Source organism: Grampus griseus, assembly GCF_964374135.1.
Source record: "Grampus griseus genome assembly, chromosome: 8".
Taxonomy (NCBI): domain Eukaryota; kingdom Metazoa; phylum Chordata; class Mammalia; order Artiodactyla; family Delphinidae; genus Grampus; species Grampus griseus.
In genome coordinates, this window is record NC_139002.1 from 43,729,813 (window position 1) to 43,753,473 (window position 23,661).

At 36.9% G+C, this 23,661-nt stretch overlaps 1 protein-coding gene across 1 annotated transcript in view; it reads left to right on the forward strand.

Moving 5' to 3' along the window:
- The window catches only part of NOX4 (NADPH oxidase 4), a 149,277-nt gene that overhangs the window by 49,740 nt on the left and 75,876 nt on the right, over positions 1 to 23,661 (forward strand). Inside the window, exons 9-11 of the mRNA XM_082660474.1 lie at positions 9,680 to 9,896; positions 12,183 to 12,347; positions 12,470 to 12,532. Coding sequence (XP_082516600.1) covers positions 9,680 to 9,896; positions 12,183 to 12,347; positions 12,470 to 12,532 — 445 coding nt within the window. The remainder of the gene's footprint in view (positions 1 to 9,679; positions 9,897 to 12,182; positions 12,348 to 12,469; positions 12,533 to 23,661) is intronic.

Genomic DNA, 23,661 nt, shown 5'->3' on the forward strand with positions numbered 1-23,661 from the left:
ATATAACTGGACGTTTCTTTCTTCATTTTCATTTGAAAAACTCATCAGGAGGCGAGATATACTGCCATTCTCACTTACTGATGAAAGGGTATTGGAGGGAAAAGCAATTATGAATGTCACAGAGTCTCAGCCCAGAGCCTAACCCCACTCCTTTGAAAGGCGTGTGGAGGGAAAGCATCGTAAATGAGATAGGGCACCCTTAAATGAGATAGGGCACCCTAGACTTTCAATTTTATGACAGTCAACGCTCCCACTGGCTTTAGCTCTCGGAAGTGTTGCATGGGTAGTAACTGTATTTTATTTTTTATTTACGTAAGAGAGGAAATATAATGTGAGAATTCTGGGAAAGAAAGGGGGAAGGTCCTTCTCAAAGGTGTAGATGGCAGTGAGAGCCAAACAATAGCGAATAACTGAGCCAGCTGGACTTCCCAGACTATATTTTATTACAAAAATGAGACCTGGATTATTCTTTTAGACAGAGCTTTCTGCCACTTGGGACTACTACTGGCAAGAGTTCGTTGTAGAACATGATTTATATTCTGCTTGAATCATTTTTTTCAGAGAATTTAAAAGGAATGGTTTTCTAGGTGCATGTTTCTAAAAACATTTGTTCTTTAAACCCGAGGAACACAGTGAGCAGCCTTTGTCAACAATGACAATGAACCAGAGGCACTGTCAGCTTCATAGGTATTGAAACTCAAGAAGTTAACCCAGGGTAGACAAATACTTATGAGATTAGGCCTATTGTGTTGGTTTATCTTCCCTCTACTATGCCCTTAGGAGGAGAAAATTAAGAATATACTCTTGGGGGATGGAGGTATTTATGCAATATAGTTAAGTGTTAGAAGTTGTCGATTCCCAAGAATCTTCTCTTTTAGAAGCACTTGTACTGAGGGCTCCTTTTTGGTTTTTTTGTGGTTTTTTTTGTTTGTTGTTGTTGTTTGTTTGTTTGTTTTTGCGGTACGCGGGCCTCTCACTGTTGTGGCCTCTCCCGTTGCGGAGCACAGGCTCCGGACGCGCAGGCTCAGCGGCCATGGCTCACGGGCCCAGCCCCTCCGCGGCATGTGGGATCTTCCCGGCCCGGGGCACGAACCCGTGTCCCCTGCATCGGCAGGCGGACTCTCAACCACTGTGCCACCAGGGAAACCCTGAGGGCTCCTTTTACCCACACTGATGTGGAAGGAGGAGAGGCTTGTGGGATATTCCTACTGGGGAGAGGCACCAGCTCTTCTTAGAATGTCAAATGGAAACTTGGTGAAGCCAAGGGAAAGGAAGGCCCAGAAGCTGTATGTTAAGCCCAAAGTACAGAATATTAAACACTATATAAAACCTTAGGTAAAAGGGAGAAAGTCAGGTTATAGCTGAAGTTGTAGTTGAATAGTAGAAAATTCTCTGCAGTCTACCTCCATTATGCATCTGCGAGTTACAATATGAAAGAGAAAAGAACATATAGCAGAGTGACGTATCCTAGGTAAATTATAGTGTTTTTGAGGGTAGGACTGTTTCTTACTTATCTTCATCAGTGGAATCCCTTTCATCATCAATCCTAAATCATCATTCACTCAGTGTTTGCTAGATTACATGGAACTGTATTAATTGGCTTTTAGCTAGGAATGTGTTATTCTTCTAGGCCCTTCCAATTTTCCTCAAATATTAAAGTATTGCAGATAGCAATAAAAATAATCTGTGTATTTATTTAAATGCAACTTGGATTACCATTTTGGGCCTGTCACTTATACTTAGTGTTATCTAGGTAATAAGTTATTATGGCAGCTGGAATATCAATTCCTGTGCCTGAAGAATTAACTTTTAAGTCTTAACTATTTTCGTTGTGTTGTAGACTGGCACATTTTTGCTGGAGATTTTTGTGTGCTTCTGTGGCTAAAAATTCTTTGGATCATGGAGGAAAGTTTTTCATCTCTTTTTATTTGTCTTCTTTCACATTTTTGGTTTTTTAATTTTTTACTTAAAATATATTGGGGGAATAAAATTCCTGAGGGATTAAGTCTTTGTTATGTGGAATTCAAATCCCCCCCATAATATTTACATATTTTCCATATGTTAATAAATATAGTGTTCTATACAACTATGATCTTTAGACATGTATGTGTTTTTTCCCATTTCTAATTTCCTATTCATAGGATTAATTTTCCTTCTTGTGTAAAAAATGATTTTTCTATGTAATAATTCCTGACTAAAGTCTTATGATTTATTTATTTTTGCTGATATTTTATCCTGAAAGCCAGGTAGGGGTGGGAATTGAGATCGTGCGGTATTTTCTCCCATAAGGAGGCCATTGTATAGACAGAGATGTGTAGTATATTTGAAGCATTTTCATGTAAATGAATTAATTTATGCTATGACCTATGCTTACTAATGCGTTTTTAATCTTCTAAACTGTGAGTTAACGTTCTCCCCAGTTTGAGGATAGAAGTAGTGAGCTTCAGCCCAAATACTTTCTCACATAATTTTAACCTCAGTGTTTCTCCTGGGACCTTATTTATAATAACAAGTGGTTCTGGCTAGAGGTACAGGGTGAGAAAGTTGGGGAGGAAGGAGAAGGAACTAGGGCTAAATTTATGGTAAAAATATTTTCAGTACATTAATGTTTTTTATGAAATGTGGAATAATCCTTTTCTCTCCCACTGCCCTTTTAGCAAAGCCTGAAAGCAGAGGAAATAGTAACAAATATTAGATGCTTACATATTTTTTCCTTCCCAAGAGATCAAAGTCCTTTCCTTTATATACCTGTGAAGTAGAGGGTAAGCCCCCAGGCACTGTCTCTCGCTTTCAGCTGAGAAAACGTATTAAAATGACCTATTTGCCTTCACACACTTAGGGAGGGTTGGGATCTTGACCCTATGTCCTTAGACTCCAAGGCTTTGTTTTGCCAGCTGCATTGTGTCTGTGGCAGGGTGCTTAATTGCAGGGCTCACTGCAAAATGAAAATGCGGGGCCCTTTGATAGAAAATTATTAAGCATTTCAAGATGATGGCAACAGAGCATTGAACCAATTACAGTGCCTTTCTAAGATCAGGGTCCCGTGAGAGCACACAGGTCACACACCCATGATGCTGGCTCTGTTTGTGTTGCCCAGTCTCGTACCTTGGGCATCACCACCAGCAAGAGCTAGACACAATACATGCTCCACTCAAGCTGCAGGTTGCGAGCACACTCGGCTATCTGTAGCAAGAGCCCAGCAAAGAATGCAGAGGCAAGTATCTGGCAAGAATCTGGCTAGACCCGGCAAAGTGGGGGCGAGAGTAGAAGCTTTGGTTGGATGGGTATCTGATGCTTAGGGTTTCCCTGAGGCACGCTGGATCCTTAGTTTAGGAAAGCACTCTATTTCTAGATGCTGCTAACAGATAGGATTGACTCTCTTGATGACTTGTCTACCTAGGTTAGGATGGGCTCAGGTTCAGGGCAGGGCTGAGATCTCAGGTTGGACTTTGCAGTACTCAAGGGTGAAGAGGGATGCTGTAAGTTGCAGACCTATTTAATGCTATTCCCTGCAAAGTTGAATGAACACACATGGTTTATTTTACTAAATGCCATTTGCTAAAGTCTAGACATCTTTATTGAAATTAGAATGAGTTCAAACTAACTTGTGTGTTTGTTAAAACCGGGTGACTCCTCAATCACGTGTTTCAAAAATAACCACAACAAAAAATTATTTATATACTTCTAGCCATTTATTAATCCATTCAGTGAATATTTATCGAACACTTGTTACAGATTATAGGCACTGTTCCAGACACCAGAAAAATAGAGGCACAGGACAAATCTTTGACCTTAAGTAGTGTATATTCTAGTGGATTCCTCAGAATCCAGTGAATTCCAGTGGGTTTTGCAATATTGAATTTAGATGTATTTTCTTAAGCTCTTTTTTTGTACTTGAAGCAAAGTAAAAAGAATGGTCAGAAACAAGTTGTTATATTTTTTCTGTAAAGAAAAGAAATATTTTGTATGTTATAGAATACAAGGTAAAAAAGAGATTCCTCCTGGGACAAGGATTTTTTTCTCCACTTTAAAAAAGGATTAAAATCACCACAAACATAAAGGTCTCATAAGCAACACTGCATTTGTTAAGAATGTGTAACTTGCAGTTAAAGTAGAGATGATTTTGTGATTCTCTTTTTGGCAGGCATAGTGTTTTGTAATATTTAACTTTTGCCGTAAAAAGTTCTTATGATTTCTATGTTTTAACCTGGTAGGATTTATTCTGTGTACTATATTATTTTCTATGACTTTGTCACAGCCAGGCATTAAAAAATAGTGGTATAACTATAATGCCTAGTGAGGAAAAAAGGAAAGAAAGAAAGAAACCTATTTTGTGGAAACACTGTTGAGTGTTGAAAGCACATCTTGAAATCCTTACGAGTGCAAAAACAATAGTGTCCACAACCATGTGTTTTGATACACCATAAAATCTTTGATCTCTCATGATTGAAGGACGCTAGACATTCCAGAGATACTTCAAAATCTCTCTTTTAGAACATAATGCAATATACCTAAAATAAATTAGTAATAAGTGTTCCTATTCCCACATAGGCCATGTGCCTCCTTCCCCAACTCCCTGCCACATCACTGTCTTAACTTGGCAATATTCTCTGCTTACCATTCACTAACGTCTTTTTCTTTCACTTTCAAATGATTTTTCATTTAATTAAGAAAGGTACAACAATATAAGAATGTTCCCTTTATTTTATTATTATTATTTTTTTTTGCGGTAGGTGGGCCTCTCACTGTTGTGGCCTCTCCCATTGCGGAGCACAGGCTCTGGACTCGCAGGCTCAGCGGCCATGGCTCATGGGCCCAGCCGCTCTGCGCGCGGCATGTGGGATCTTCCCGGACCCGGGCACGAACCCGTGTCCCCTGCGTCGGCAGGCAGACTCTCAACCACTGCACCACCAGGGAAGCCCTCCCTTTATTTTAACTTTTAGATGCACTTGCTGTATTCAAACAAATTATGTAGTTATTATTTGCTTTTAAAATCAATTCACTAGAAACTCACTGAAGACTTACTACATGCAAGAAACTTGCAGGAGGGCTGATGAGATTTGGCAGTGAGTGTAGTTATAAGAGGGATATATAAATGCACAAGATATTATCCCTTCTACTAATTTGGGAATAAACAATGTGCTTTTGTTCATACTACTCCCTCATATTGGAATGCCATTTCCCTAGTCTCTAACATTAGAATCTCCACATCCTTCAGTTGCTTCCCCGTGAAGCCCTTTCCAGAATGTCATAATCAGAGTTCATTATCTCTATGTACTCTCCAGGGGTCACTATACGTCTATATAGCCTTACTCATTTTGGTTTTTAGTTGTTTTTGCTTTCATGCCTAATTATACCCATTAAAGTTGTGCTATTCAATTTAGATTAATTACAATGAAATAATATGAAAAATTCAATTTTTTGCCTGCACTACCACGTTTCAATTGCTCAATAGCCAAATGTGGCCCATGGCTGGACAGCACAGATTTAGACCATTTCCACCACCACAGAAAGTTCTGTTGGATAGAAGTGCACTAAATTCTAAGCTTCTTAAAGACAGAGGCCATATCGTTTAAATTAATACGTTTCAAAACTTAAATAATAATAAATGTGAAATAGGTGTATCTCAGTCGTGATGTGGGGCAAGGAAGAAAATCAGGATTATTCATCAGATAGATACAGCTGTGCATTATTTAAAGTGTTAATTAAAGTGGGCTCTGTTGTATTTGAAAAGATTGCATTAAACTCTAAAGAAAGACAAGTCTATTATGTTTGCTGAAATAAATATAGGTACTAGGGATTCAAAGAAATCACAAAGACCACATGTAATATTGAACTCAGTTTTAACAAACGTGGTCACAGTGAAGTAACTGGATTAAAAAGATGATATCTGATTTTTATCTATCAATCTAGCATCTATAATATCTAATGTACATTCCTATTCAAAATCCTTCAGAGTGAAATTATTTTATGGACTTGAAATATAATTTTTTTTTTGAAATATAATTTTTAAAGAAATGTTATTTTCTAGGGTTGCAAATTCTAAGAATTTCTTCAGTAGTACCAAAGAAATTTCTAAAATTTCTAAAAAGTTCTGTACCAGTACTAAAAAAGTTTTATTTTTTACTAGTACAATGAAAAAGTAAGTTACTGCATTTATTTGAACTTAAAAAATAACATAAAATTATTGGTTTGGTAGAAATATACTACCTCCTTTTCCAGATATATCACCATGTAGAGCCATAAAGTTTATTCATTGCACACATTGGTCTTCAATTTCAGTATATTGTTCATAAGTAGAATGGGGATTCTGCAGGGGGAGCAGGTCTAGCACATGGGAAGGTGTATGGCCTTTGTACTCTGACTTGGCTACAGACTGACAGTGTGGTCTTGGGCAGATTACTTAACAGTTCTGAATGTTTTCACTCATTCTGAGATGGGGCTACTGACCTTTACCACACAAATGTATTATGAAGTTTGTGGAAATAGGTATTGAAGCAGCAAGCACCTGTCTGGCATGTACTACCTATCCTTCCAATACTAAGTTTGATACCTGCCAGTGTCCTTCCTTTTGAACCCGTCAGTATTTTTACCACCTAATTTAGCCAAAAAACCCAGAGATTCCATGCTTGATTTTTTTCTGATGAATGATATTTTTGGCTTCTTATCATTGTTTGCCCGTAGATCTTTTCTCTCTTATCCATGTTTCTTCAATGGCAACAACTACAATCTGAGACAAAGAAAAGACCATTTTAATGGGCATAGACAGAGGTAACCTATGCCATTAAGCTTAATAATAGCTTAAAATAACATAAAACTCTCAAAATTAAAAGGGATTTTAGAATATTATATGCTACTTTATACACCAAGAATGGCAACATTGTTTATTTGATTGGGCTGTCCTGAAGATTTGTACTGCATAGTAAAAACATTTGTCATTCTAAGGACCATTAGCACATGGGGTGATGCCCACTTGAATGCTGTGATGACTTAGGAGAAGGAATAAATAACATTTCTTTGCCTGATGTGAAGCAGCCCCTTCACACACACACACACACACACACACACACACACACACACACACACACTCACACACACACTCACACACACACACTCTCTCTCTCTATCTGACCTAATTGCCAGGCTTTTGTTTGTTTTGAACCCCTTCCCTTAATGTCTACTTCTTTAACCAACTGATTTGCTATGCGCGATATAGGTTTTTGGAGTGAGGGAGCTCAGGTTTCTGAATCCCATGCTTTGACTACTACTTAATTAATCTCTGACCTAAACGATAGCCTTGTGTTTCTCATCTGTGTAATGGGAATAAAAAGGCCTGGTATGTTATTTTGTTTTGAATTTTAAGTGGGAAATAGATGTTTACAAAATTCCTGACATACTTTCTTAATAAATATTGACCTTCCCCTCCCTTACCTTTTCAAAGGTATGTTGTGAGGATCCAATGATCCAGTGAACTAACATGCTGTATAGTAAGAGGTGAAGAGCTTAGAATTTGAGTCAGACCTGTGTTCAAATCTTGGCTCGGCCACTTATTAGCTGTGTGACCCTAGGGTATTAATTTATTAAAATAGTTTCTTAATTTGTAAAATGGGAATAATAATTTGTATTTCAGGTAGCTGTGGTGAGGGTAACGTGAAATGTATACAAATTGCTCTGGACTGGACCTCATGTCTTCTATACATTACTAAGCTCTTTTTTTTTTTTTTTTTGCGGTACACGGGCCTCTCACTGTTGTAGCCTCTCCCGTTGCGGAGCACAGGCTCCGGACGCGCAGGCTCAGCGGCCATGGCTCACGGGCCCAGCCGCTCCGCAGCATGTGGGATCTTCCTGGACCGGGGCACGAACCCGTGTCCGCTGCATCGGCAGGCAGACTCTCAACCACTGCGCCACCAGGGAAGCCCACTAAGCTCTTATCAAATCACTCTACTCAAATTATTATTTGTGGTCTGAGTTATGTTCAGCTTCTCTAAAGATATCTTCTAAACTGGATTTTAAGTTTTTGGAGTGTTAGGGGCCAGATCTGACTATCTGTAGCACCATCTAGGATACTGCCAGTTGTATTATGCCAATGTTTGTTCAACTTAGCAACCAATAGAAAAAAATGATCGAGATTTTTGGCCTGCCCACCCATCAGCCACTACCCTTGGGATAGTTAGTAAGAGCAACAGTTTTGGGTAACTCATTACTTGTAATAAAAGCTGCATCAAATTAATGGATTTTTCAAGTATTAAAATGACACAATTGTATTATATGACTAGAACTCTATAAAAGATTACTTTTATAGAGTTTAGATTACTTTTAAAGAGTACTTGGCTCACATTTATATAATATGCATTCATTTATTCCATACCTAGGCCATATCTACTGCATTACTGAAAAAAAATGTGTGTGTGGTCTACCATGGATGTTATATAATACAGCCACTACTTAGATTCTCCTGACGTGTTCTCTGTGCTCTCCAGTGACTTCATAATGACTGGTTTTAGGGAAGAAAGTAAAATAAAGTGAAGAGAGAAAGGGAATTGAATATAAGTAAAAGGGGTAAAAGGGAGAATGATCAGGTTGAGTAGATGGTACATTCCACCAAAGACTACCTTAGTCATTGCTAAGTCATTGACCTATTTAGTGTCAGTTTTCTTGTTATAGTTTTTGTTGTTTGAAAATATCATCCTTGTAATATCATTTGTAAAATTATAGCCGTGGTGAACTTAAAGATGTACTTTTTAAATGTACTAAAATTGATTGTTTGGGAGCATGAAGGGTAATTTAAAAACATAGACAACGAGGAAAAATAATTTTGGAAACCAAAATTTTAATATCTCAAAATTAAAATAAACATTTTCAATGCTTTTCAAAATCTTACTTTTTTCTTCAAGATTTGCTTATGCCAAAAAAAATTTTTTTATATAATCTATGATTTCATGCACTATCCCTGTGAGGTAGATCTTACTTAACTCCTTATAAGAAATAAAGAGCACAGAAAGTTGAAGGGTTATCTTAAATCTCACAAAATATGAAATAATAAGAATGGGATTTTAGGGTTTTAAGTTCTCCTTCCTGATTCATTATTTTGAGCCTTTTATGTGGTGCTGTTTATGGAGAAATTGAAAAGTAAGCAGGTTTAGGGCCTGATTGCTGTGTATTGTTTTCAGATCACAGGAGATGCAAGCTTCCAGTTTCTGTTGTTATGTTTGTTTAACGTTTCTCTGTAAATCAACAAGGCTTGTTTTATCTAGTCTTAGCCAAATCAAGTATGATTCCTATACTTTTCCATTTGTGTTTGAAATTATAGTGAAAGTACTCATCATTATAGTGTTTATTGAAGTGAAAACTTGTATGTGATTGTATGAATGCCTAATAGACTTGAAGTAAAGGCTGTCAAATTCAAGAATATTTGGAAAGATTGCAAGTGTCTTCTCTACCATGTATTTGTGGCATTTGTGGGGGGGGGGCCTAAATTTTTTGATTTAGTTCCATAGTAAAGAATTTATTAAAAGTTTTAAGATTTCTCAATTGCTCTTAAGTAAGATATATGAGAAGCATTTTTTTTGGATAAATGCTGTGTAAAGTTAACAAGAAAATAAGGTTATTTTCTTGTACTCTGTTCTCTGATTTCAACCTCTTTTTCATCTCCTTGTTTTTATTTTTTTCTTAACTTTAGAGGGCTGCTTAAGTATCAAACTAATTTAGATACACACCCTCCTGGCTGCATCAATCTTAATGGAACCCGCTACCAGAATATTCACTTACCAGAGTATCTCTCAGAACATTTTCATGAATCTTTCCCTGGAGGATTTTCAAAACCAGATGAGCTTACCCAGAACACATTTGTGAAGATTTGTATGGAAGAGCCCAGGTTCCAAGCTAATTTTCCACAGGTCAGATTAATTCTATGTCTTTAATAGTCTCTGCAAAGTCCATGTTTCCATAACAATTGATCAACATTGTATTTAGACATGTTTTTGAAGGTAATGAAGCAATTATTCTTGCAGAAGAGAATGTTTCAGGATGTTTCAATAGCAAGTTAATACCTATTGTTTCATTATAGGCAGCCGACAGCTCAACGAGAAAGACCTATTATATTACAGAATATAGAAAATCCCTGCTTAACTGATCATATGGTCTTTGCATACTGTGGCACTGGTACTTGCCACAAGAAAGATAGCAAAGATATTTTCCTTATGCATTGAGAAAAATAAGTTGAATAAGGAAAACAATAGTGAAAGAACTAGTACTACTACTAATAATTATTATGGTATATTATAATATTATCGTACAATATTATATATAATATTATAAATACTAAGCTGTAAAATCAATTTATTGAATGCTTAATATCATCTGCTAGGAACTATGCTAAAATATATTATATGCATAATTTCTTCAGTATTCACAACTCTTTGAAGTAATTAGTATCATCCTCAATTTTCTGATGAGGAAATTGTGGCTTAAACACATAAAATACCTTGACCAAACTCTACAGGCTAACACGTGGGAGAAGTAGAGTGTAAAACCAGGTTGTTGATTTGCTCTTAGAAAACTTCTTTCCCAAAGACCCAGCCAGTAGTTTGATAAAGGTCCTAATCTTCCCTTGTGGCCATGGGAGCTGTCCACATGGGTATTATGCCCTGTATTCTTTGTCTGTAGCAAGTGAAAATCAGGGAATAGTGATGTTGAATGTCTGTTTTAAGAAGAAGAAAGGGGGATCAAAAGGTCGAGTTTGTAGATGACTTTGGAGTGAGTGAGTGTTAGTCTTGTGTTTATTATTAATAATAACCCTCTAGATTTCTATTAGACTTTACAACCTTCATTGCTTTTCTGGGCTTCACACAATACTATATGTTAGGGAGGGCAGGTATTGGGACTCCCACTTTACTTGTGTGCGACCTGATGCTCGAATGGTGACTGCCCCAAAGTTGCAGAGCTTGTCCTGTGATGCTTACTCTTCACACAGTTTCTAACCAAATGTGAGGAAGAGGCATGATTTGCGTGGAAGAATATAGTTCTGGAATAACTCTGTAAATAAGGTTTAAAGAAGTGACCATGAAAATAAGTTTGGGTTGGAGGCCTCCAGGTTTTGAGGGAGGTAAAGTATGCAGCTGTAAGAGAAATGTTCGCTACACAGGTTACGCAGTTATCCTGGGATCAGGGCTATCCCTCCAGCACACATGCAAAATTGTCATGGTTTCCAAATTCTAAATATTATCTGCTATTCATATTACGTAAAAGTAAGTTGTGAACAACACATGTGGTATACCCATATTTAAAAATATGTGCATATCCGTATTTTACGTTGGGTATACATTTTGTATACGTACATTATGCATATACATTGTGTGCATTATCAATATCTATGGTTCTCATTTTTTTAACAAACATTGAACTGGTACATTTTTGTTAAAATCATCTTCAGATTTATTTGAGCTTTTACTTCCCTTTCTTCTCTTGTTAGATAAAGATATTGTATATATATACATTATATATTTCTGGTGTGCACAGAAGGATATATGAAACAACGTATGCTTACCTGTTAATGGTAGTTATACCCTTAGCAAGGGCTAGAGGGTAGGGTCTTGATATTACTTCCCCTTTTATTTCATACTTTACTCTTGTTTAAGTTGCAGTGAGCATCTGTTGTTTTTTACGCATTTTTCTTTACACTTTGTTATTTAAAATACAGATTAAAATATTATTACTGTTCTCACTTCAGCAGCACATATACTAAAATTGGAACGATACAGAGAAGATTAACATGGCCCCTGCACAAGGATGACAGGCAAACTCATGAAGCGTTCCATATCTTTGGCCATGTAACTTGCTTTGGCCAATGGGATGCTAGTGGATGTGATGTGAGCAGAGGATATGATGTGTGTGCTTGTCTGATTGGGCTTGTCCTCTTGTACTTCTACCAGCACCATGGCAAGAGCATACCTGGGGTAGCCACTGCTCCTCAAGCTTTGGTCCTATGATGTGACACATGGAACAAACACCCCAGTTGTCCTACAGATATGTTACCAAGAAATAAATGTTTATTATTGAATGCTAAAAAATATATGTTATTACTGTATTATTACTGTAATGTGTCAAATAAGCAGTTGGGCAGGATATAAAGATTCTTATAATACGAGAGTTTCTTAAAGTGTATTTCAAAAATTCTCCGTTAGACCTGGCTTTGGATTTCTGGACCTTTGTGCCTGTATTGTGCTGAAAGGCTTTACAGGTGTATCCGGAGCAATAAACCAGTCACCATCATCTCAGTCATAAGTCATCCCTCAGATGTCATGGAAATCCGAATGGTCAAAGAAAATTTTAAAGCAAGACCTGGCCAGGTGAGTCAGTGTCCGGAAACTTTTAAAATACCCTTTATCTTTACATATTTTTTGAAAATTAACATCATTAGACTATTTGGATTTCTTTTCTGGTCATTTAAAAATTGTTTGTTGCTTTTTAGTATATTGTTCTACATTGTCCCAGTGTGTCTGCATTGGAAAACCATCCATTTACTCTCACAATGGTAAGAAACTTGTTTTTTGATTTTTTAATTTTTAGAATGAAATGTGTCTTTTTCTTTTTGTGTGTGTACACTCCACTCCATATCATTCAGACCTGTCACAATATCCTTAATGTTTAAGTAAGCCATCTTTTTACAAAGAAGTATAATTATTCAGAAACTTTTAAACTATTTATTATTTTCTACAACTTTAAACTTCAGGAAATAGTATATTTAATTCATTAAACCTTGTTGATTCAAAATGCAGAAAATTTCCTGAATATTTGGACTCTTCCTTTTATGAATTATGTACCAAAATATAATATGTGCATGATTTTCTTTAGAGAGATTAAAATTATAGAAAAGGAAATTACTCTGGGTTGAGGTGGAAGCATAAGAAAATGTTCAGAAAAGAAAAAGCCCAGTATAATTGGCACCCAGGTTGTGTATGGAGAAAGGAAAGGAAAATAAGGTCAGAAAAATAAAATGGAATAATAATGAGGGGAAATCTAGCTAAATAACGGCATTATCAAATATTGTTAGCCCATTGTTTAATGTTATTTTTTTCCATTATACAAATGGCCTGAACCCATTATAAAAAAGTAGACAATTCACAAGCATGTAAGATCACATTATAACTTTTCCTCATTTCCCCACTCCCCAGTCCTTTTCTTGAGTTTGACCTATATTCTTCCAGGTATTTTTCTGTATACTTTGGCATATATAGGTGTCTGGCATTTGTTTGTTGGATCCTTTGTTTTATCATTTTCTCTTTTTACACAACAATGTGTCATGGACAACTTTCCATGTTACCGTATTTGTATATGCCTCGTTCTTTTTGATCACTGTATAATATTTCACAGTAGGAACATACTGTAATTTATTTAATATTCCCCATTGATGATAGAGGTTAAGATTTTATTCAGTTTCTAACAAAGGCAACTGAGACAGGGACCACATGTTTAAACTATATGCTAAGATATGCAAATAAAATTGAACAAATTATGGGGGAGAGGCCAGAAAAATAACTGGTGTCAAAGTGCTAAGGTTTAGGGATGAGGCTGTGCTGGGATTGGAACTGCTGTTAAATTTGATGTATTAGTCAAGTTGAAAACTTGGAAACCTTGGCCAAGTTACTTCATCTTTTTGTACATTCATTTCTTAGTGTAATATTGTGATAAAAGCAACAGCTATTCACACATTTATGAGTTTAAATGAACTACTACAAATAAAGTATGTAGAACACAGCCTGGAACGTGAAGTGTCAGGTACATGTCAATACATGTTAGCAAGTATTATGATTTTTATTTTCAGTGTGAACTTGTCCCTTGAGAACATGTACTTGTGAAGATGGCTAGGCCAGAAAATTTTGTATTTAAAGGATAAAACAAGCAGAAAAGAAGTGTCAAATGGTTAGAGAAAAAACAGAAGTTATTTATCCAATAGCAATTCTTTAAAAAGAAAGAGAATTTTTTGCTTCATTTGCTCCAAATTTTGCATTCCATTTGTATGTAGCAAATTTATTTATCTATTTATTTATTTTTAATTTGTCTTGCAGTTTTATTGAGATATGACTGACATATACCACTGTATAAGGTATATGTATATGTATAAGGTATGCAGCATAATGATTTAGCTTACATATGTCATGAAGTGATTAGCACAATAAGTTTAGTGAACATTTGTCATCTCATATAGATTCAAAATTAAAGAAGTAGAAAATAAATATATTTTCCTTGTGATGAGAACTCTTAGGATTTACTCTGTTAACAGTTTTCATATGTATCACACCGCAGTGTTAATTATATTTATCATGTTGTATATTATATCCCTAGTACATATTTATCTTATAACTGAAAGTATGTACCTTTTGACGGCCTTCATCCACTTCCCCCTCCCCATGCCCCACCCTGGTTCCCCTGGTAACCATAAATCTCATCTTTTTTTCTTTTTGAGTTTGTTTGTGTCTTTATTTACTTTTGAAGTATAATTGACCTACAGCACTATGTTAGTTCTTGTTACCCATCATAGTGATTCGATATTTCAGTATGTTTCTAAACGATCACCATGATAAGTCCAGTTACCGTCTGTCATCATACTAAGATATGACATAGTTATTGACTGTATTTCCTAGATTATTAATTATTGAGGAAATGTAGTTTGGTATCTAGTGAAATAATTAACAACATTCCATTTTATCAAGAAAGATGGAAACATTGGCCTACCTTGGAGACAGGTATAGTATAGTAGTTTATAGTCATTATGGTAGTTTACAGTAGTTATAGTATATATATATATATATATATATATATATAGTATATATAATATACATATAGTAGTATATATATAGTAGTTATAGTAGTTTCTCCAATAGTGATGATAGACACCCTTTCATCTGGTGCTGTGTGGGCTGCAGGTGACAGTGAAAGGGGAAATGTGTCACCATGAGTAACAGTGGAAACTTAGTTGCCCTCATGAGATATAAAACCAACAGGAGTCCTGAGGCCATCAGGAGCCAAGTAGCCATGTCACACCCTTCACTCCTGTAGCACATGCACACCCTACAGGGTGGCTGAATAAGATTGCCCACATCCTATTAGGACAGCAGGAAGCTTGGGGAGTAAATCTGATCAAGAACCATTCAGGTGTGATGTTTCAGCTCAGTCATGAAGCCATTTTCATGTGATTTCATCCACTACAGTCAGAAGCACTGTGCTTTAGTTCTGATAGTTGTAAGACATGTTTCTATTTCTCCGCATCCCTACATCCTGTAGGCATAAAGTTGGTAAAAAGAAGGGGGAGAATGAAAAAGGGAGAAATACACAAGTAAGTTTGTCTTGATAGAGTAGTTTAGGAAGTTTGGCCCAATCTTGGGGTCATATGAAAATTACTTCAGAAATTAACCTTTCTTTGTGTTTGAAACTTTTTTCCAGGTTTATTGAGGTATAATTGAAAAATGAAAATTGTATATATTTAAGGTGTACAACATGAGACTATATTTTGAAAATCGTTTCTTCATCATAGCATTAAGTAGAGAATATGGAATAAGAAAAGAAGGCAGTTGCTGAATGTCAACTACAGAGAAGAGAGGGATTTTTTATAAAAATGTTTTTCAACATACACAAAAGTAGAGAGAATAGTATAATGAACTCCCACATTCCCATCACCCAGCTTCAACGACAAAAAAAAGAAGATTGTTTACTTTTGAGTATATATTCTGTCACTGAAAACTTTTATGTTCTCTCAAAACAGAAAATCCAGGAACTTTTCACCTGTGTTACACACTGAGTAGATGCTTCTAGATCTAGTCTCTTTCAGCTGGCCTAGAACTTTTTCACAGGGCAAAGGAGAAATAACATAAAGTGTTGTGTAGAATCTGAAGGTCTTTAAGCAAATGCTTTATGTGGCCTGGTCTGCTTCCTGAAAGCTGATTGAAGAGCTGTGGTAACCCTGTAGCTGGCTTGAGGCACGGATGGGAGGAAAAGAAAAGAGGAGAAGGGAATGTAGGGAACAGAAGAGCAGCAACTGGAAATAAGAGAGAGAGCTAAGAAAGGGAGAACAAATTACATGTGAGGTCAAAGGTAGAAATATTCACACAAATGACAGGAACTTTAGAATTCAGTCCCAACTCTGTCACTTATTAGTTCTGTCTGTGAGTGGATCTCTGCTCTCATCAACTCCCAAATAGCAGTGTTTGGCTATGAATCAAAAGAAAAGATAGGGATAGCAGTCTAAAGATAAAACAAGCTAAAATGATATAAGAATTTTCTCAGGTACTTTACATTTTGTTGTGTGAATGAAGGACTATTTACATTTCCCCACTCCCACCCTGTGGAATCCTAAGGTGTAAGAATAGGAATAACAATACATTATTCTTTTTTTTTTTTTTTTTTTTGGTACGCGGCCCTCTCACTGTTGTGGCCTCTCCAGTTGCGGAGCACAGGCTCCGGACGCGCAGGCTCAGCGGCCATGGCTCACGGGCCCAGCCGCTCCGCGGCATGTGGGATCTTCCCAGACCGGGGCACGAACCCGTGTCCCCTGCATCGGCAGGCAGACTCTCAACCACTGTGCCAACAGGGAAGCCCACAATACATTGTTCTTGGAGAAAGAATATTGGTTTAGTGACTACTTTGAGAAATAGGATGTACTTGGCTGGGTGCGGAGACGGAAGAGCTTCTCCTCACCTCAGTGAAGCGCTGTTAGGTATACAGTCCTCCTGAGTCTCCTTATGAGCAGCTTCCTACAGCTAAGGAGGAAGGTCTAAAGGAGGTCTGGTAAGTCCTCAGCACAAGGGCTCTGTGTCCACTACAGGCTTGTTTCAGAAGATTCAGGGTTGGAGTGTGTTGGATGGAGGCAAAGAGGTTGGATACCTGGGATTCTGTATCCATCATAGTTTTTCTTCTTTCTTACTTTCTTCAATTAAGAAAAGATTTTTCCTTTTTCCTTCTGCTTCTTCCAGGCCAGTCTTCAGTTCTCTTTAAGGAACATGGTTCTCTGAAAATTCTCTAAGAAAAACAAGAAAGAAAAGACCCAAAATAGTTTGGAAAATAGTGGTTAGTGTGTATCGCTTTAAAAAATTCATAGTTTCTCTTACCATATTACTGGTTTTAAGACGTTCTTTAATAAATAATCCCATTGAATTTTATTCACCCATTTATTTAACCCTTTTCTACTTTCTCACTTTTAGATCTTTGTCTAGACTAATCTCTTTGCCCTAGAAACCAACCACTGCTTCTTCCACTTATTCACTCTCCAAATACCATACATTCTCTTGACCTTTTCCTTTTATAAGACCCTGTATATTCTCTTCAGCAATTAGTGCCATTAAATTACCTGTTTAATACCTGTCTTCCTCCTAGACCATAAGCTCCAGGAACCCTTTCAAAGTTACGTTCATAGCACAGCATCTGGTACACGGAGTAACACAATATATATCTGTTGAAAGAGTGAAAAACGCTTAATATATAGTTAGTGTTTGGGACTTACCTTGAGAAATACTTCATAGATGGATTGTCTTTTCTTCCCATCTCTCACTTGGAAGGTGAAGCCAGAGAAAAGGAAAAGCTAGAGGATTTAAGGAGAAAGAGGAAATGCTTATGGCTGATGTGTCTCTCAGTCAAAGAGCAGGCTTCCAGTCAGGTTCTGAGTCTAATCTTTTTTTTTTTTTTACATCTTTATTGGAGTATAATTGCTTTACAATGGTGTGTTAGTTTCTGCTTTATAACAAAGTGAATCAGTTATACATATACATATGTTCCCATATCTCTTCCCTCTTTCGTCTCCCTCCCTCCCACCCTCCCTATCCCACCCCTCCAGGCGGTCACAAAGCACTGAGCTGATCTCCCTGTGCTATGCGGCTGCTTCCCACTAGCTATCTACCTTATGTTTGGTACTGTATATATGTCCATGCAACTCTCTCGCTTTGTCACAGCTTACCCTTCCCCCTCCCCATATCCTCAAGTCCATTCTCTAGTAGGTTTGTGTCTCTATTCCTGTCTTACCCCTAGGTTCTTCATGACATTTTTTTTTCTTAAATTCCATTTATATGTGTTAGCATACGGTATTTGTCTTTCTCTTTCTGACTTACTTCACTCTGTATGACAGACTCTAGGTCTATCCACCTCATTACAAATAGCTCAATGTCGTTTCTTTTTATGGCTGAGTAATATTCCATTGTATATATGTGCCACATCTTCTTTATCCATTCATCCGATGATGGACACTTAGGTTGCTTCCATGTCCTGGCTATTGTAAGTAGAGCTGCAATGAGCATTTTGGTACATGACTCTTCTTGAATTATGGTTTTCTCAGGGCATATGCCCAGTAGTGGGATTGCTGGGTCCTATGGTAGTTCTATTTGTAGTTTTTTAAGGAACCTCCATACTGTTCTCCACTGAGTCTAATCTTTAAGATCATGATGACTATTTCTCTTTAGCTGATAAGAGGACTGGGAAATGTACTTATGGTGGAGGTAGTTTGGGAAGAACCACCAAAGACAAAGGGAAACAATTTACTGAGAACATCTGGTTAGAGACAGCAGGTCATTTTTCACCTCCACTGCCCCATTCTCAGGGCTAACAGTGGAAAATTACTTGCTCCTAATTTCTGTTGCTTATGTGACAAATGTTATCAATATATCTTAGGTTTGCCTAGCAACCTGCAGGTCAAAATGGATCTTGACTTTGCAAGTTTTGGTTTTGTATTCACATTTATCCTTATTTTAAACATCCGTTTTTGTATGTTTTGATTATGCCATATTAAACCTCAAAGTGTTAATTGTTTTAGAAAGACTTATATCTCATAGATATTTTAAATTGCAACAATAGTTGGCTTCCAAAAGAAATTTTAAGACAAAGGAAGATTCTTCTCACCAGACCATCTGTGTACCATGTACTTTGTGTAGGCTTAGGAAATGGTTTATAGCCCTCCCACATTTGGGGGGATTGCTAGCTGTCTCACTCATACCATGCCCCAAGGGAGTCCCTGTTTTTGTAAGAGGGAAAAGAGGTGAACTGTACTGCTGCCTGGAAATGAATTTGAGTAAAGCAAAAACATTTCTAAGCTAAATTTTACATTATGCTATTATGTTAATTTACTGTCTTTTCCTGCCATTTACTTCTGTTTGGCACTTACATGTAAAATACATGCTTTTCAAGCATTTTCACTGGATAGTTTTAAGGGTTCCTTTGAAATAAAACAAAGGAAAACAAAGTGACTTAGGGCTTCCCTGGTGGCGCAGTGGTTGAGAGTCCACCTGCCAATGCAGGGGACACGGGTTTGTGCCCCGGTCTGGGAAGATCCCACATGCCACGGAGCGGCTGGGCCTGTGAGCCATGGCCGCTGAGCCTGCGCGTCTGGAGCCTGTGCTCCGCAACGGGAGAGGCCTGCATACCGCAAAAAAACAAAAAACAAAAAACAAAACAAAACAAAACAAAGAGACTTCCAATATGCCAATTCCCACTAAAATTGTATACACATCCCATCTTTGTCAAGGATAATAGTACCTACTAATTAAACGCCTAAACAAACTTTGAAAATATTATATTATTTAGTTCTATATTTCTATGTGATGTGTACTGTTAACTCTCTATGATACAGAAAATAATGTGACTCAAATATTAGATAGCACACAACTAATTAGTGGCACAGGTGAGATAGAAACACAGACTGCCTGGCTGAAAGGTGTATTGTTAGCTATTCGGCCCTGTCTCTCTCATGCCTCACCACCTAGCCATGTTCAGGGCATTCATATTTCTAAAACTCCTATTGCTCTTAGACATACTTGTTGGAGTCAACAAAAAAGAATTACCATTTAAAAGAGAAATTTATGAAACTATAAAAATGTATTTTCAAGAGAAAAATGAAGTTGAAAGTTTTATATTGCCCACACTACTAAGCTCTTCAAATATGGTGGGGAGTTGAAAGTCAAATTCCCCTGTTAGAAAAGTCTAATATTTACTTTAATATATCGTGTCAGTATAAGGAAAAATCAGATCTATAACATATCCATTGATCCCAGATTCAGTAGCTTGAATTTCACCTCATTTTTTAAACAGAGGTGAAGCTTTTACAACTGAAAATAACAAAAAAAGTTGGTGCAAAGATAAGGTACAGAAGCACTATAATACTTTTCATAATTTCAGTCAAAGTAAGGCTAAGTTTTGACTACTGATTTAATTAGGAACTCAAAGGTTGGACTTTTCATTGCTTAAAGTGCTTCAACATTTCTTATACTTGACACTGACTTTGCTACACACGGAAGCCATGCTTATTTGGTGGGTGTTCCCAGAAAGTTGTGATTGTTTTCTGCAGTAACACTTGCATTCTCTCAGGGTGTAACCAGCAGGAACGTTTGCTGACAAAGGTTGTTGGAGATCAGAGGCTACTGTACAGTATTAGACCATAGATTTTGGAATCCTGAACAGCTGGGATTGGAGACCTGAATACCCCACTTATTAGTACTGTGACCTTGAACAAGATAATTAACACACTTACCTTTGGTTTACTTCTTTATAAAACATGGATAATAATAGTAACTTCTCTATGAAGCTTTGAATATGAATTAAAAAGATATAATCAAGCTAAGCAGGGTGCTTGGCACACAGGAGGTTCTCAGTTAGAAGTTGTTTCTGTTGTTGTTGTTGTTTTTCTCACTCCAATCCCACAATTAAAAAAAAAATTTTTTATTGGAGTATAGTTGATTTACAACGTTGTATTAGTCTCAGGTGTACAGCAAAGTGAATCAGTTATACATATATCTACGTTTTTTTAGTTTCTTTTCCCATATAGGCCATTACAGAGTACTGAGTAGAGTTCCCTGTGCTATACAGTAGGTCCCTGTTAGTTATCTATTTTATATATAGTAGTGTGTATATGTCAATCCCAATCTCCCAATTTATCCCTCCCCCCGCTTCTCCCCTGGTAACCACAAGTTTGTTTTCTACATCTGTGACTATTTATGTTTTGTAACTAAGTTCATTTGTACCTTTTTCTCAGATTCCACATATAAGCATTGTCATATGATATTTTTATTTCCAATAATGTGTGGACAATCAAAACAGGATTAAACTGATTTTTTTTTTTTTTTTTTGCTTCCTTCTCCAGCATGCAATAACTGACTAAGCTCTGGCCACAGACTGGTTTAGAAACAGTCATTTGGGGGACTGATGATTTGCCTCTTGTGGTTTACTAGCCCGTGGGATGAAGGATGTTTCAGGTTGGGTTTCCAGGGAAACAGACTGGGAGTAGAGATTTGCGTGCCAGAGGTTTGTTGGTTAGTGTGCTCAGATCAACAGCTCGTAAGGAGTGAGGGACTAAGGAGGCAAGGCAGAAGTTGAACTGTGATATAGTCTCCACAGAGACCTCAGCAGCTCACACAGGAGATCTACAGGTAAAATGGTAGTTCAGAGTTGTCCTGTCTTGAAGTCAGGAGGACAAATCTGTGTACTCCCAAATTACAGTCATTGGGTTTGACGCTTAGACATGGGTGGGGAAGCGTTTGTCTGTGGATGGCAATTCCTGGGGAGGGTCTCAGAAGTAGCTCTCAGCAGGCAGCACTTTCAGCAACTGGGAGATTGGGGAAATGAGTGTTTTAATACTGAAAATTGGGAAAAGGGAGAAGGGACGAAGACCTGAACAGGGCACCACAGTTTCCACTACACACAACACTTAGATAGATGTATTTAAATTTATATATTTATATACATTTATATACCTATAAATATATAAAAGGTGTATTAAAATATAGCTTTTGTGAGATAATTCTATTTTTAAAACTTAAACTTGAGACACATATAAATTCTAATAGTTTATCTAAAGTTATTGAACTTTAAAAATTTGTAATCCAAACAGCAGATTTACTTGTTTCTTTGCTGTGAGGGAAGGAGGTATCTAAAACATAAATTGTTTAAAGGATCAAAAAACCCAAAGTAACACAATTGATGACAAAGTTGGAACCAAAATTCAAGTTTTCTGATTCTTTTCCTTCTTTAAACCTTTATTGACTTAAAACCTGGGTAGATTTTTCTTTTCTTTTCTTTTTTTTTTTTGACTATGTAGTTGATCTCTTAAAGTGTTTTCTAGCTGTGCTCTGTAATTACCAAACTTTGGATTTTCTGCCAAAACAAATGTATTAAGGTATGCTCTCATCTAATTTGATATGTAAATCACAGATGATTTTAAAAAGCCAAACTTAAGAAAGCATGAAACCTACTGTTTACTACAGAATGTAACATCTCTTTGTATTTAACTGAGGTAGATATTATTTATGTTTATTAATACTTTTCATGGATTCTCAAGTAAAGAATGCAGAATCTGCTCTTGTATAGCAGTAATTGATTGAAGTTTGCATAAATATCTCTGTATCCTTTCATTATTATTTTTATTCAGAAGCACACGTGCTTTCCTGACATCTGTATTTTAAGTTGTATGATTCATTATTTTTAAACTTGGATAACCTGATTTCACATATTTTTCCATGAGTCACAGGAAAGTCTAGTTGTTAGTTTGTTATTGTCTGTACTTTTACATAGCATGCCTGCACTTGCCATCGTTTTTCTGATTTTTGTTTTTCATGTCTCAACCAGTCACTTTGGGAATAGTCCTTCCAGTTTTCAATGAAAACCAGACAAGAATGGCCATGGATTTCTCAAGACTGGCAAACTATTTTTGTTATTATTTGTTTAATTCCATGGGTTTAAATATAACCAGGAAGTCTGCATCAGTTGTTTTGATCTTGGGTCTTGATCTCATCTATTTAACTCTTAAAAATTACTTTTCTCTAGGGTTTCACAAATCTTTTGCTTGGACAATTTAGAAACTCAGCTGGGATGGATGATACATTAGCAAGGCAACAATGTGTCTTAACCATAGAGCAGGCACAGTGGTGGAAATTGCTCCAGAAGGTCACTAATGTTCAGGAAACTTAACAGGGCATCTGAATTCTCTGAAAATTAGACATTTTCTAACTGCTCTAGCTTGACTTTTTTCCAGGGGAAAAGAAAATATTCCTTCGGTGCCTAATGTGATCCTGCATGATAAATATGAACTTAAATAGGTCAATGTATTCAGAGCAAACCTGTTGTTTAATATTAAACTTGGTTTATTCAATTGGTATTTTTGGATGCCTCCTTTTACTTAGATACCAAAGAGAAGATGATCAATAAAAGCTCCTTTCTTGACTTAATATCTCCTTTCTGCTACTTCCCCATTTCTCAGTTCTTCCTTTCCTCTTATTCTCTGTTAAATCCACCAACTTTGCCCATACCACTCTACTTAAACATTTCCGAGGTCAACAGTGACCATGTTATTGCCAGGTCCAAGGGTCATTTCACAGTCCTCAGTTGGACTGACCTCTCATCTCCATTTGGCACAGCTGATCTCTTGCTTTATCGATACCCTGCTTTCATTGTGCTTCCAGGACATCCGCTCACCTGGTTTGTCTCCTAGGTTTCTGGGTACTTTTACTCGGTCTTTCTTTCTTCGCTATTCCTTGTCATCCCATGACCTCTAAATATCAGAACACTCCAGTGTCCATTCCTTGAACTACTTTTCCGCCAGCTAAATTCATTTCTCTGGTGATCTTTCCTATTGATGTATCCGTATGCTATCATCTCCCAAATTTATAGTTCCGGCCCAGACCCCACCTCTGAAAT